The sequence below is a fragment of the Daldinia loculata genome, assembly GCF_022478755.1.
Source record: "Daldinia loculata strain CBS 113971 unplaced genomic scaffold F4817scaffold_93, whole genome shotgun sequence".
NCBI classification, from domain to species: domain Eukaryota; kingdom Fungi; phylum Ascomycota; class Sordariomycetes; order Xylariales; family Hypoxylaceae; genus Daldinia; species Daldinia loculata.
In genome coordinates this window covers 22,632-38,868 of record NW_026054947.1, presented here as the reverse complement: position 1 = coordinate 38,868, position 16,237 = coordinate 22,632, and the positions used below count along the sequence as shown (strand labels likewise).

The 16,237-nt window shown below is 42.4% G+C and overlaps 3 protein-coding genes across 3 annotated transcripts; 2 read left to right on the top strand and 1 right to left on the bottom strand.

The window, feature by feature from the left end:
- The first annotated feature begins 542 nt into the window (after window positions 1-542).
- On the top strand, window positions 543-10,496 carry F4817DRAFT_353314 (uncharacterized protein). Its single transcript, XM_049305350.1, has 4 exons — window positions 543-1,028; window positions 1,085-8,781; window positions 8,919-9,009; window positions 9,065-10,496. Exons 1-4 carry the CDS (start codon window positions 719-721, stop codon window positions 10,369-10,371), a joined length of 9,405 nt encoding a protein of 3,134 aa, XP_049154023.1. The 5' UTR covers window positions 543-718; the 3' UTR covers window positions 10,372-10,496.
- A 602-nt stretch (window positions 10,497-11,098) lies between these two features.
- On the top strand, window positions 11,099-12,754 carry F4817DRAFT_353312 (alpha/beta-hydrolase). The gene is made up of 3 exons (XM_049305349.1): window positions 11,099-11,917; window positions 11,981-12,456; window positions 12,539-12,754. The coding sequence occupies exons 1-3, from the start codon at window positions 11,656-11,658 to the stop codon at window positions 12,599-12,601; spliced, it is 801 nt and encodes a 266-aa protein (XP_049154022.1). The 5' UTR covers window positions 11,099-11,655; the 3' UTR covers window positions 12,602-12,754.
- On the bottom strand, window positions 12,755-14,304 carry F4817DRAFT_353309 (putative short-chain dehydrogenase/oxidoreductase). Its single transcript, XM_049305348.1, has 4 exons — window positions 14,187-14,304; window positions 13,369-14,119; window positions 12,982-13,249; window positions 12,755-12,913 (listed from the first exon to the last, which is right to left on the bottom strand). Exons 2-4 carry the CDS (start codon window positions 13,817-13,819, stop codon window positions 12,811-12,813), a joined length of 822 nt encoding a protein of 273 aa, XP_049154021.1. The 5' UTR covers window positions 13,820-14,119; window positions 14,187-14,304; the 3' UTR covers window positions 12,755-12,810.
- Window positions 14,305-16,237: the final 1,933 nt, after the last annotated feature.

Genomic DNA, 16,237 nt, shown 5'->3' with positions numbered 1-16,237 from the left:
TATACTGTGCAATTAGGCTGCTACCTCTTATGCCCTCTGCTGGTGATCTATCATATGCGATTAGGCAGGCTGGTACACGTGGAACTAATCAACATGGTCAACAGTCCGTTTGATTTGAGAAATAACAGAAAATACAAAATTCAGGTGTTACATATCGGGTAATTTAACACATCAAGATTGGCCCTGTGACTGTAAGTTGGTACCCAAACCAGTTAGAAACGATCAGGCGCTAATATGGGAATATCGACCAGGTATGATGCTGTTTTTACCTGAGGATCCGGTACAATACCTATCATTATTTTCAGAAGTGAATTGCCTGAGATAACAAGTATACAGTATACTACAGTATACTAGACTCAGTGTTGACATCTTTATTGGTGGCGCATAATAGGTATACGTCGACGGCTTTATTTTCACGGACCGCCATGCAGCTTTCCGAACAGATAGGCGCAAAGTACCAGGTAGACATGAAAATGATGTCTACCTCTCCATACGCTGGAGCCTCACATAGCCCTAGGTAACCACACTTTCCCGCCTTCCTACATACCTGAATTTAATACACATCATTTACACTGTACGTGTAAATCTCTTCATTAAAACACCTACCCTGCAAACGATTCCATTCTATCTTTATCTTCTCCAGCCACCCTTTCTACCCCCTCAGACTCTCATCCACTGTCCTATCTTTCAGCTGTTCTACAAATCAATCGTAGCAAGAATGGCACAGGCTAGTCAGAGAAAGCTGTTATCCGCGGAAGAAATCCGCTACATTATCAATCATGTGTTCCTTCCACCACAGTTACCCCATGAGAATGATTACGAAGTAGAGAATGAAGAAGCTTTACTAAAAACGGTCATTCAAGCTCTCTATAAATTTAGAGAATATGTACAAGGAGACGAAGTCAACGCTGTGGACTCAGCCATCACTACGATGGAACATCTACATCGTAACCACGATTTTGCCGCAAGTAAATCATCAACTAACGAAAAAGGGCTCCTCAAGGCCTTTCATCTCCTTAACCAGGAAGGTTAGTCCATGCCCCAACCATTTGAAAAGTATCTGCGAGTTAACTATTTCTGATAGGTGGGTCTGTCGCATGTCATATTCAAGCTCAGAACTGTGGTATCTTGTTCTCGAGATTGGATACATCTGTTCACGTCGAGATGTTTGAACTATCTCCCTCTAACCGGGCTGTCATTTCAACAGAAGGGAGACTACGTCGGATCTTCCCCGGCGCAGCTGTGTCTATCCCGCTGTCTATTTTCCAAACATGCGAATTCCAAGATACAGTAGCCTACACCTTGACAAAAATGACCCACCAGTCGGCCCCTGATACCCAACCCCAGGTCAGAAAGAGCAACAAGATGCACGATGAAGATCGAGACACTACACACCCAAAGATGATTACTGAGCTCTTTTCAGCATTCTTATTATCTATGGGTGATCAAGTGGAAGTAAAGAGGATCTGGAAGAATACTCGCGAAGAAGTATTTTGGAAAGATTCCCTGCTGCCGTGGCATAGGTCGGCCTTGTGGCTACTTATTCGCGTCGTCTTACAACTTTTGTTCACACGATCGGCCAGTTCGCCTACATGTCCGGAACAAACCTACAAAGTGTTCATGGTATACTTCATGGCTCAGGTTCTATCACAAGTACAAGGAAATCTTCCGAGCGACCTTCTGGTAGCTATGTGTGCTAAAATCTCCAGACGGTACCAGAAGGTTGTCGGACCTATCCCCGGATCTGTCGTTGAATTCATAAATTCAACTCTATCAGAAACGGATCAGATTCTCCAAGGTCGATGGTCGCGGATCCAGAAAGAAAATTCGGTTCCTAACAGCCTAGAGGGCCTGCAAGATCTTAACTTTGATCAAGATACTCACATGTCGCTCTCGAGACTTGTCGAATTTATCAACGATATAGGGAACCGTGGGAAAAGTAATCAGCCCCTTACCGTTCAGTTGAGCTGCCCCCTTATCGACTATGGTTCTCAAGTGCCTCCAGTTACATCATCGACAAACGACATGCATGTGATGTACGAATTGGCATTATTCGAGTCATGGGTGGCATCAAACCTCCAAAGTTGGTTAGAAGCCAATGAAGAGTGTCACGATGCCACTGGTATTCTAAGACAATTTATTGAGGATTACTACAGAATTGCCTTCCCGCGCTACGAAGGCAACCCCGAGCTAAGCTCCATCATGATCCTTACTATACTCGACCTCTGGGTTGCATCCGACAAATCAGCAATACGAAATTGCAAGTTACTTGATAAGTATAAGCCAGGTATCCCATTGGACCTCTTAGAGAATCTGAATTTGCCAACAAAAAGCCAGATGATAAGGCTCTGTAGCATTGAAAAATATTTAATCGATCGCAAATCCCGGGCCCAGTTCCCTTACGAAGCACTCAACGGCTTTGGCAGTAGCAGCTGCTTTTCTGTACAGTTTTTCAATCAATCTGTTGAACATAAGAATCTACGCGATTCCATTGTCAATAAAGCAAATCAGGACAGGGAAGCAAAGCGGGAAGAATTTGAGCAGAAAAAAGACCAGTACAACTGTCTCATACGGATGTTAGATGAGATTGAACATGATACTATTACGAGGATCGATTCAATCACAGGCGAGCATTCTGAGCACTGCACTAAGAACTGCCTAAAATGCGACATCCCTCGGCAGGCAAAGCAGATAAAAATAAAAATACATGAGTGGCCACTGCCCAGAAATGAGCTTCAAGAAAAGTCGACTGTATTTGAGCTCCAAGCTCCTTGCTCATTCGGTCAGTGGCGTGACACTACGATGTTCGTCCTTTATGACATCCTGAAGCTAAGGTACTCTGTGGAAGATAAACCAGTAGCTCGCTATAAGTTAGAGTTAGCCGATTACTTACCCGGGTACTTTCGTGGATTCGATTCAAGGCAGCGGATAATACTACTATCTGATGTTAAGCCTCATAACAAAACCCATCGCCGTATGAAAAATATTGCTACTAAGACTCCGGATGATGTCTGTCTCGAGAATGGACTGCATTTGAGATATTATGACAGCTCGAACAATTGCTTCACTACTCCGTTTGAGTCTACAGACGACATTGCCGAACTATGCACGTACTCATTACCGAAAGGGCCAATGAATACGATATCACCAATACAACCATTTATTCATCGGGTACCATTGGAACCTGCCGGCCCGCCACCGAACAAGGTCATAGCCACCCAGTCAACCTGTCCTACCAACCTTTCTCTAGAAGAGTACAAGGCGCTTACGTCTCTTCCGTTAGGTTTCCTGCTTCAATGGCAAAACATCTTACTGCAACTTGCGTCGCCAAGCATAGACTTCAGGAAAGAAGAGACTGCTTTGGTTATCTCGCAATGCATCTTCCAAGTTGGACCTCGCGACGGACATAGTGTGTTTAGGGGTAGTCATAAAATCCTCGTCGATGCGCAGTTTTCTCGTGCCTTACTGGACAACCTGGATAAAGCACTGCTTAGGGTTAGAGAGAATTGGCAATCTTTTCAAGCACATGGGATTTTCGTTTCCATAGCCAGACGTCTGCTTTCACTGACGTCTTCCCAAAATGAGAAAGACAGGTGCCTCAACTTTTTGGCTGATATTCGCAAGATCACTTCGGAATGGATCCACGATTTGGAGGACAAAATCCAAGGCGCTACAGATGAAGATATTAAGGATGAGCTGCGATATAGATTGGTGAAGATAACACTGATCTGTGCGGACACGTTCAACGTCGAAGAGGAGCATCTCCGTAGCCTTTTGGCTGCACCTGATTCCGCCTGCACTATGATGCGGTGCAGCATTGTCATTAATGAAGGACTAAACTGCATTCCAAGGAAAGCGGATGATTGGACTTCTATTATGCATCGAAGGTGGGAGCGGCTTGCGTATCGAGCATTTGATATTCTCGCAGAAGAAATAATAGAAAAGAACAGCCCAGCATTAGACAATGCTATTAAGAAGACTTGGTCTGGTTTCCCTGCGACGGGAGAATGGACACGCCAGCAGAAGCCATACCATCATTGGATTGTCAACCGGTCAACGCCTAATAATGGAGACAACGATTTGTACGTCCACTTCAGTCTATTAACGGGCGAACTCCTCGTCAATGGGTCCCCTCTAGGTCGACTGCCTCGAGAGTATGAGAAGCACCACATGTATTCCGTGTTGTTCGGAAAGTCAATTCTAGAAGTCGTCCCGAGCTCAGTCCCTGGGATGCGATTCAGTTCCAAGAACACGTTCAACGAACACACTCTAAATTTTGGCTTGGATAACCCAGCCGGAACCCTCCTTATTCGAGCAGTTATCAATAATCAAATATTCGAATTAGTCCCCCGAACTGTCATTCAGAACTTACTTCCAATAATTTTCGTTGATAACTTTGTTCATTGGTATAACAAAGCTGGTGATTACGTTGAGTTCTGCCCCCAGGAGCTTCCGTGGACTCACTCGAAAAACAACTGGAGATTGGTACGCTCGGATACCGCAAGCCACTGTTGGCAGCTATGTAAAGGTAGTAAGTTCCTTGTCGACATTAACAGTCATACAGCGAAAGAAGTCTTCAAAACAAACTTGAAACGTCTCGAAGAGCTTGCCTGGACGCATATCATTCTCCAGGGTCACTCTGTGGATATTGAACTTCCTAGGTTAAAACTAGGATTTCACTTGAAGCAGGGAGAAGCTTCAATATACTCTCACCAATTCCGTGGAATGTCGATAGATGAGGACCAGTCGATTGGAACCTTGATTGGCCTCCAAAGTATGCTTGTGCTGAAAGGCGACAACGGCCGAGTTCGACGCAAAGCCCTCATCCCAAATGGAAATGTAGCATTCAATAAACACGGGCAACATATCCATGTTGATATTGAAAAGCACTCTTCTACGAAGGCTTACGTTTACGAGGTTGATGGCTTAATTGGCAGACTCGTTAACAATGGAAGTCTACAGGGCAGGTTACTCTTGTCGTACCTCCACGCACTTACCTCTTTTCCCTTACCAGATCCCTTAACAGGGAAAACAGGAACGGAGGAAGCACTATCCATCTTGAAGTCTGCCGCTGTGCGGTCTTTCATAAAGCTTACAGAAGAAAACCTTGAGTTACTGAAGAAAATCGCCCTGCTTACTCCGGCACGATGCTATTACCCAGCTAACGAACAGGAAATGCAAACTGTGGTATGGGATCCACAGGTTGACTTCCTGGCCCAGCATGACGAATTTTATCAAACTGTGCGCTCGATATTCGACCAAGCCAATCACTCGGAATTTTTCCACCCCGATTCTTATGTTTCCCCGCCAGCTCTACATCAGGTTGAGCAGAGCCTCCTACGCCGTGATATTATTCGTTCATCTACACTCCGCGTCTCGGGCTTTGGTGCTGAGGACCATACTACATCCTCGGATGTGGTTTATCTAGGCAGAGACAACGACCAGTCTTCTAAAAAAGCGTCCCGGGCTTACGTTATGTCCAAAATTATATTCCGAGAACGCTTCGCTCTGAATGAGAACACCGTGCCAGACCTAGGAAAATATATCTGGGAATTCCTTTCTGGGTATGACGTGCTTGGACCTAGGCCTATTAACTCCTCCTCTCCGGAGATTCAAGTAAACTACGATTCCACATTGCTTCTTGGTTCGACTGAGTTCATCGCCAAACACTGGATTCAAATCTGCCAGTTATTGAGCGATAGAACAACTGAGCATAACAAGTTCAAAGTCATGTTCTGGCTTTCTACGATTTCATTCGCTAATGATGCCAACATGACAATTCTTCAGGTTTTGGCGTCTTTCTTCACAGTTCCTGGAATAGCTCTTAGTCCACCTACAGCTGACATTTTTCGGCTGTCTCTTGGATCTTGCGTCTACAGTTCACATCTATACAACGTTATTGACGATTCATGCCGTCCGTTTCAGGAAAGTCCGGAAGCTTATCTATCTCAAGATCCATGGGAGAGCTCGTCCGCTTTTGGGGCCCGACAGTCTCGGATATTTCAAAACAAAAGGGAGGAGGAGGTCAGAACTTTTCGTGACAAACTAGAAACTCAATGGCCCTGTGAGCGTCCAACTTCCCCCTACCGCACGGGTTCTGTGGAATGGTGGAAATACATAAATGTGGATTTGGCCATGAGTAAAGTAACAGAATTATTCAGGCCACGCTATCACAACCATCTGCTTGAGAAGTATCTTAACCAGATCGGTGGCAGGATTCCTCGGGATGTCATTCCAATTACTATTTCTCGATTCTCTCCGACTATTCCCCCTTGGAATTGTACGAGGAAGCCTGGTTTTACCAGCAACGACGAAATATTCACTGCCCCAGCTCCTCTTATGTTACTATGTACTGATATGGCACAAAACATATCCCTGATCAATAATGATAGCAACGAAGCACCGCAGCTTCCTTTTTTGCTGTCGAGATTAGACAAACAAGTACAATCTGGATACGACAGGCGTTATGTATCAGACCTTAAGAATAGCACGCAGTCACTACAGGGCTGGAGGAAGGAGTACCGCCTGACGAAAGATATACAAGAGCTTGAAGAACTTCTCGTTCGCCATCGCGATAGTTGCCAAGAAATAGTCGATAAGAATTATAGGGCCATAGAAGAAGCTGTTATTACCGATCAAGGAGGCGAACGGATTGCTTTACGAGCTCTCTTATCCTCAACTCACCAATGGCCAAGACTGTCACCAAGCTTCTTCTTGCAACGTCTCTGTCGTAGTAAGTGGCAGAAGCTACCTGAAGACTGGAAAAGCTGCATAATTCATTACGGCATAACTATTTCTCAGCTACAGCGAGCAGACCGTTTGCTAAGGGCAGTTCACAATCCTTCTGTCCTAGTAAGCGAACTGCGAAATCCTGGCCATACGAACTGGCAACCACGAGATCAACCAGAGTCTCTGCTCTTGGAAATAGAGGGCGACCTTATGATCCGTCCAGTTCAGGAGCAAATAGCCAGAAATATGAGGAGCCCCGAAGGGGGTAGGAATGCCGTCATGCAGTTAAACATGGGAGAAGGGAAATCATCTGTCATCGTACCCATGGTCGCAACAGCTCTCGCAGACGGTTCTCGTTTAGTCCGGGTAATTGTTGGAAAACCGCAGTCGAGGCAGATGTACCAAATGCTTATCTCTAAGCTTGGGGGTTTGCTAGACCGACAGATCTTTCACATGCCATTCTCTCGAGCCGTTAAAGTCGAAACAACTGAGATACTTGCGATGAGAGGCATGTTCGAAGCCTGCAAGAACAATGGGGGTATATTCTTGATGCAACCCGAACACGTCCTGTCTTTCAAGCTTATGGGTATCGAGTGTATCCTAACGGGAAAGGAGCCGATCGGTCGTGCTTTGGTACAAAGTCAAGAATACCTCAATACGAATACTCGTGATATCGTCGACGAGAGCGATGAAAACTTTAGCGTCAAATTCGAGTTGGTCTATACCATGGGCACACAACGTCCGACCGAGTACAGCCCCGAAAGATGGGTGTGCATCCATCAGGTCTTGGAGGTAGTTAGAGAAGTCGTCTTGGAAGTTCGTACTGACCTTTCCGGTGCGCTGGAGGTCCATTATCAGTATCCCGGATGTTTCCCACGTACTCGTATTTTGCAACTGGATGCTGCCGACCAGATTCTCTCTCGGGTCACGAAGCGTATTTGTGCAACAGGTCTCAACGGATTCCCCATTACAAGACAGCAGGAACATGTCCGTCAAGCAATAATAAGATACATTACTGAGGTTCAACCTGCTACTGCCGACATTGCGCTCGTTGAAGACCCTAGCCTGAAGGGATTCTGGACGCGTGCTAGCCAAACTTTGCTCCTATTGCGAGGCCTTATAGCCGGAGGCGTACTAGGCTTCGCGTTCGGGCATAAGCGGTGGAGAGTTGACTATGGCCTCGACTCAAACCGACAACCAAGCACTAAACTCGCGGTGCCATACAGAGCTAAAGACAACCCTTCGCTGCGGTCTGAATTCAGTCATCCGGATGTTGTTATCATCCTCACCTCTTTGAGTTATTACTATGGCGGTCTCGAATACGAAGACCTATTGCAAACTTTCAAGCACCTCCTTAGGTCTGACCAGGCCGATCAGGAGTTCGGGGTGTGGGTAAAAGATGCAGATAATCTACGTGATACCTTCAAAACTTTGGTTGGCATTAATCTCGAAGATGCAGAATGTACACAATCCCTATTTAGCTCTTTCCGGCATGCCAAAGGCGTCATAGACTATTTCCTAGCGCACATAGTCTTCCCAAAGGAAATGAAGGAGTTCTCGCACAGGCTTTCTGCTTCGGGTTGGGATATAGGCGAAGTCAAGACTCATCCAACAACAGGGTTTAGCGGCACAAACGACTCTCGCCAGGTACTACCACTTGATGTCGAACAGCTAGATCTCGAGGACCAGAAGCACACAAACGCATTGGTCCTAGAGAATTTGCTCCATTCCAAGAACTCCGTTACGCTCCTGCCGCCGCGCCAGGAGAACGAGATTTCAGTCGCCGAGGTGCTATTGAACATTATTACAACGCTCGACCCGCCAACACGAGTCATACTAGACGTGGGAGCTCAGATACTTGAGCTAAACAACTTCGAAGTAGCAAAAACATGGTTAGATAAGACCTCGGATGACCCTAAAATTCAAGCAGCTATCTTCGTTGACGACCATGACGAACTTTATGTTCTAGACAGAAAGGGCCATCTCGAGCCTCTCCATACGTCACCGTTTGTGTCACAACTGGATGTGTGTGTTGTTTTCCTAGATGAAGCGGTATGTATTTACAGTCATTTCCCCCTTTTATTGACCTCTCTTAGGTGTCAGGGGTTGTTAACCGAGCTGACCGAAAATGCCTTTAACTCTTATAATATTTATTTAAAAGAAATAATTACTAACTCTGATTATTATAGCACACGAGAGGCACTGACCTGAAGTTGCCAAGGGATTACCGTGCAGCTGTCACGTTGGGAGCAAATTTAACGAAAGATAGGCTAGTACAAGGTGAGTCAACCCGGCGCCTTACTGTTATATCACTATGCAAACTGACGCGTATCAGCTTGTATGCGGATGAGAATGCTAGCAGAGGGACAGTCGGTGGTATTTTGCGTCCCGGACGAAATCCAAAGAAAGATCCGGGCGCATAGGGCTGATATCAGACTTCCTGCCGACCAGGATATCTCAGTCTTGGATATTCTGGCCTGGTCAATCGGTGAGACGTGGAGAGACATCCATAGGAGTATGGCATTGTGGGCAAACCAGGGCCGGCGCAACGAAAACCATAGGAATATATGGGCAGAGGCCCGTTCTGGCGGCGAGGTCAATCTCACTAAAGGCCTCGCTGAGGATTATCTTGAAGAGGAGGCGAAGACACTGGAGTACAGGTATCGGCCTCGCCCCGACGGCGATGCAATTACGCCTTCGCAAGTGGTGGGTACGGACACCACGGACCCGATCTCTTTACGATGTAATGAGTTCAAAAATCTGAAGCTCAATTCAGCAGAACTTCAAGAAGAGGAAGAACGCGAGCTGTCGCCGGAGATTGAGCAGGAGCGGCAAGATCAGAGGCCTCCCGAAGCAGTACCGGCTATTCATACAATCCACCAAGATATCAAGGACTTCATTGCCTCTGGCATGATCCCCGAAAAGTCAAAAGGATACATGCCTGCATTTTTAGCCCTGCGCAATACTTCGGCAGGGGCCCGTTTCGACGTGTCCCAGTTCCGTCCTGGGTTACTTGTCTCGAAGGACTTTGCAAGCACTATCAAACAATGCGGCACCTCGGATCACTTAGATTCATACCAACGCACCATTCAATGGATCTTGACGGGGGCACCTCCTAGCGATGAAGACTCTACGGATACGCTCGTCGAGCACATGATGGTCATTAGCCCATACGAGGCAAATGAGCTGTTACCGATGATAATGAAATCCAAAGCTGTTGCCTTACACTTGTATGCACCCAGGGCGAATTTGGGCTATTGCAAGCTTGACAAGCTTGACTTATATACGGTACCCGAGAGGCTGGCGTCGCGCGAGGTGCCCCAAAGCCTTATCACGGAACTAAACCTGTTCGCCGGACAACTCTACTTTGACTCATATGAGCAATATGTGGACGCATGTCGATTCCTAGGCATTAGCTACAGTACGCCCGGCGAGGGGGAAGAGATTACTGCCGACGGGTTCATAGCCAAAGACAGCACGGGTAGGGTTGGTGGAGAGTCGGGCCTGAAGAGCAGCCCAGTGGCGTTTTTCAAGATCCTCCACACGAAGATCCGACGCAACTGCGAGAGTATTGAGAAAACACACATGGGCAAACTGCTAGACAACCAGTTACTGAAGCCATCGGATTTTGAGGAACAGTAAGTGGATATGTGGATCATAAGGAATGTTGCTAGATAATGAGGTACCTAGGAGGTAGGTAGTTAACAAGTGAGAGTACCATTGGTAAGATGTCTGCCTCGCGTAAATCAGAAACCTATTGCGTGCTCATATTACTACTTTAACTTGACCTGGACATTAAAATTCATATAAAGATTTAGCTATCTCTAATTAATCAACTACTACCTTTACAGGGTATGATACGAGGTAGGTTTTAGGTTGAAGCTGGAGGCAATGGATACCTAAGTTTTGGAGAATTCTATGCTGTACGACAGCGGCCACAGCATCATCCTTATGGTAGATCAACTATAGTAGGTTAATAGGTATGTGGGGGTGACATAAGAGGTGGCGATTGGAGGCTACACCATGCAGCCCTCACGTACCTCTTGTTAATGAATGACAGCTGTTGTTGAGCTTATGGGTGGAAAACGTGAAGATGTTGAGAATGTGTTAGGTATCTGCAGTTTTCATACTCTTATACATAAAAAGAATATGCGTTTAATAGATACATCACTGTAACAACTATGCATATAAGCAGAAGGTAGGTTCTTGGAAGGTGGTTGCGAGAGATAAGGAGGGTAACACTACATGAGTTGGATCCAATGAGCGTTGCTCCACGAATTGTACATGTGAATTGTACATGTGAAGGAAAAGCAAAGAAAAGAAGGAACGCCCGCCAAGCTGCATACATGTACCTACCTAAAGCACTTCAATTGGCTACTATGGCGGAAGGGGTAAGCACGAAACTGGGCAGTAATCAACTCCACTATCTTCTCAACACCCAAACCGAACTTTTTGTTCGTTACACATTCACATTCAAGGAACGGCTGGTCTTCCCTTGATAAACTTTGTCAGACCGGAGGAGAATCAGTAACCCTACTCGGTACTTAAGTTAACTACGGATTCAACATCACCCGTGAGCTCCGGTACACGACCGGCGTTGGCTTCAATTAACTTCGCTTCACCCTCACCTCATCAGATCAACGTCAAATTCCCGCACGCAAACAAACACATCAAACACATGAGATGCGAGCTCGACGACGAAATTAATACGAAGGAATTAGTAGGCAAGGAATAGAATTGGGGAATCTGATCAATTCTTGCTTCTTGCTTAGTCGTGAAGCGACAATTAATCACGTCTAGTTACCCTATTACAGGTACCTAAGGTATAGATAGATAAACGCTCGTCTGCTCAATTCCTCGCTCGAGCAGAGCATCCGTTCATTTCGCATAAGTTTAAATCGGCTGAATCCATCACCACCACCATCTATGTACGATTACCTCCCGAACCCGGCACTGATTTACCAGGGACCGGCGCTGCCGCGTACCCCGCTGATCTTGATCCACGACGGTGGTGGCACCAATTTCAATTACCATCTACTCAGCCAGATTGGCCGCCCGCTATGGGGTCTCGCGAACGCTAGACTCCACGAAGGCGGTTGGTGGGAAGGTGGTATCCCTCAGATGGCTGCCTACTATGTTGGGCTCCTCTCTAAGGCTATCCCCGAGGGCGGCGACATCCTCCTCGGAGGTACGTATCTACTTACCGATAATATCAACTACATATATCCGTATATATTAACATGAACCTCAGGTTGGTCACTGGGAGGGCTCCTATCCCTTGAGATGGCGCATCGGATTGCCGTGGCGAGGCGCGACGGTGGTACGGGGGCTAAGTTTCGGGTTAAAGGCATGGTCTTCATCGACAGCCTCTGCCCAAGCTACTCAGACGAGATGCGGGCACGGTTACCGGCTGAGCCCGTAGTATTATCAGCCCAGGAGTCGGAGGCTATGAAACTGAAAGAGAAAGTCAACGTGAACATGACACACGCCCGCATCATGGTGTCATTCTGGGATTTACCACGCTGGGAGGATGGGCTGCAGGCACCACCAACCATCCTCCTGCGAGCGAAAGAATGGTTCAACCGCGACCCGTCCAAGAGCTTCGTCGATTTCACGCGCGAAGACCGACTTCTAGGCTGGAGTGATTACAACGAGGAACACGGTAATTTCATTAAAGACATTGTGGATATAGAAGGTCACCACTTTTCCATCTTCAATTTTGATTATGTAAGTTCAAGTCTGATATTTGCCTATTATTGTAACACACCTAGCACATGGAGGACTTTGGATCGACTAACTTACTTTATAGCTTGACGATGTCACGAGGAAGGTCCGCGCCGCAGCAGACCGGTTGGATCCGCTTGGGTTTTAATGGGTAATTCCTAATATACCCTAGTAGTCGTTTCCTGTCTATTAGAATTACACTACAACGAGGCGTTCAGGATTGATTTTTAGAACCGGTGTTACAAGGGGACTACTTAATGATGATAAAGACACTATGGAGTATAGCATGGTTACATATATATGTTATTTTGAGTTTATAGACTATGTAACGTATAGGTAGAAGTAGAATACTACCTACTATGTGCTCTTCACATACTTCGCCAGGGCCCCCTTGATGGTGGCATGACCTTGCTCGAATAGCTTCGCCCGCGTAGCCTCGAAACCGCCCTCATTAAGCCACCTATATCGGGTTAGAAACAGGTAAGTATAATTTTCTACGGAGAGAAGGGAAGTGGTAACTTTACGTACTCCTCTGCGTGTCCGATAGCGAACTGCTCATCGCCCTTCTGCAGGCCCTCGTACATCCGCTCGGTGTAAGGGCCAAGGGGCATGCCTATCTCGTGGCCGTTTATCATGTCCGGTTGGTGCTTCGTGTCATGGATCTCTGTCTGCACCGCGGGAGGGAACACTTCGACAAGGCGGATGTTATAACCGGCGTCTTTGATTTGCTGCCGCACATTCACGATGAAGGAGTGAAGTGCTGCCTTACTGGCGTTATACCCAGGTGTACGAGTTACTAGAACAGTAGGGTGAGTGACCATTAGGGAGATAGGCTCGAAGCCGAAGTCGTGCTGCAGAGGACTTAAACTCATATAATAAGGGTTCAGAGAGGGAAAGGAGCCTGTAAGTACTTACACGTCGGTACAAGCGCCAGCGAGGCGTTTATAAATACCAAGTGTGCCTCGGTATCCTTGGACACGCGCTGTAAGTGCGGCAGGAAGGCCTTAACCAGGTGCACGAATGACACGTAGTTAGTGTTGAACTCCTCAGCGAAGGTAGACAAGTCTACGGTCTCGGGCTTGGCGAAGTTGAAAGGTCGTTGGATGCCGGCGTTGAGCACCACGCTGTCGATATCAGGGTGCTGCTGCGTGACGGAGGTGACGAAGGACGGGATGTCGTCGAACTTGGTAATGTCGACCACGACACCGCTGGACCCGGGGTGCTTCGCAACGAACGCGTCGAGACGGTCCTGGCGGCGGCCCGTCACAATTACAGAAGTGCCCTCGGCGTGCAGTTTCGCGGCGAGGGCCTCGCCAATGCCGGACGTGGCGCCGATGATGAGGGTTTTCTTGTAGAGCGGGGCCATTGTAAGTTGTAACAAGGACTTTGGAGATCTCGAAATTTATATTATAGACTGATAGTGGTAGTCTTATCTTCTAGATATCAAAGACTTGTTACACGGCCTTTATATATCGTGTTCTCTTGGCAATGGCCTCCCTTGACTCGCGATGCTTTCAGGCTTCGGCTTCGGACTATGGAGATAAAGGGAGGTAAAGAGCCCCGCACTAGGGCCACGCCCCTTTTTGTGTCCGAACGCGACGGAGATTGTGTATTTTGAATGTTATGGATTCAGTCACCGTGCGTGGTGCAGTGAGTTCGTACATACCTATGTATGTAAAGACTTGGTATTACAAATTCTGAGAAGCAGGTGGAAGAAGTCATTGAGTACCTACCTACCTAAGGTATGTACAGAGGGCAATCACGCTAGAGTTCGTTGGACACTTTATGGATGCATTGTGGGGCGTGTATAAGGAGTAGACTGCCATTACATATATTGAAGCATAATTTAACCTTTCAATTGTATAATTCATCTTTTATCAAGTAGATTAGGAAAAAAGTTTTAGAAATAATTTTATCACATTTAATGAGTAAAGGTATATTAATTCAAATTTGTAACTAATTTTAATTCGAGTTAAAAGCGTAAAGTAAACCGATATAAACTATAATAACATATAAAAACTTTTAACTTTTATGTAAAACTTTCGTTTAAAACTTTAATAACTATGAGTAATTTTAAATGACATGATAATATTTATTTACGCCCGCATTATTATAAAATTATTTTATAACTTTATAATATTAAAACATTAATGTATTTTATTAAAATATAAATAAAGTTAATATAAATTAAATATAAATTTATATAAAATAAATATATAAAAAAACGTTTTACGTTTTTGTAAAAAAATAAAAAGTTAAATATTAATAAATTTTTATTATTATATAATTATTATATAATAGTTTTATTATTATTTTTAATATTTATTTTATATATAATATATATTAAAGGTTTTTTTTAATAATTTAACGTTTTTATTTATTAATATAAATTATTTATTAAAAATAAAATTGTTATTAAATTATTATAATAATTTTTATTAAAAAATAAAACGTTATATTTTTTAAATAAAAAATAATCGATAATGATTTAAATTATATATTATAAAATTAATTAAAAAATAATAATAATATATTTATAAAAAATATAAATTTTATTTCGATAATAATTAATATAATAATATTATTAAATATTATTAATTTAAAGGTTATAATAAAAAAAAATTAGATAAATATATTAAGTAATTAAAAAAATAAAATTAAAAAAAACGTAAAATTAAACATTTTATAACTTTAAAAAAAAAGCAATTTACTTTTTATATTATAAAAAACTTTTATTATAAAAAAAAACGGCAAAAAAGTAATTATAATAAAAATTTAACTTTTAATAAATTATTATTATTTAATATTATTTATAAAAAAGATAAAAATAATAATGGCGTAAAATTAATAACTTTTTTAAAAAGTTTTAAAGTTAAGTTTTTTTTAAAATATTATTATATAAATAAAAATAAAACTTTATATATAACGTTTTATTTAAAAAATAAAGTAGTTAAATAATAATTTTAATATATTGCCAATAATAATAAAAATTTTAAAAAGATTTTATAATTAAAAATAAAAAAGTGATTATATAATATAATTAAAAATAAAGATTTAAAAGCATTTGATTTTTTTATAATAATATAAAAGTTATATTAAAGGTTTAATAAATTATTTTTAGCTTTTTTAAAAAAGTATAAAATAATTAAAATAAAAGATTTAAAACAATATTCGGAAAAAACAAAAATTTTTAATTTATTAATTAAATTAATTTTTAAATTAAAAGTTAAATATATTAGGGAATTTATGCCGGCAATATGTGGCAAGTTAAAAAATAAAGTAAAATTATTTAAATTAATTTATAAAAATTAATAAAAAAATATAAAAAATATTAAAAAAAAGGTTAAAAAGTTTAATATTAAAACGATGTAATAAAAAAATAATGGTTATAATATTATTAAAAATAAGTAAAAGGTTATTAATTAAAATAAGGAATTTATTTTTACTTTTATTTTAAACGTTAAAGGTTTAAAATATTTAATAAATTATTTTAATTATAAAAAAAAAGATTATATTAAATTTTATTATTTAAAAATTATTTATTATAAATGTTAAAAATATAAATATTTTATTTATAAATGTTTATAATTAAATAATAATTTATTAACAATTAATTTAAATAATATTTTAATATAAATAAAAAACGTTTAAAATTTTTAATAAAAATTAACTTTTTTTTAAATCCGTTTTAAAATAGCGGTAAAGCTATAAATAAGAAGTAAATAAATTTTTTTTAAAATTTTTATAAATATAAAATTTAATTATAATTTAATTAAGGTTAACT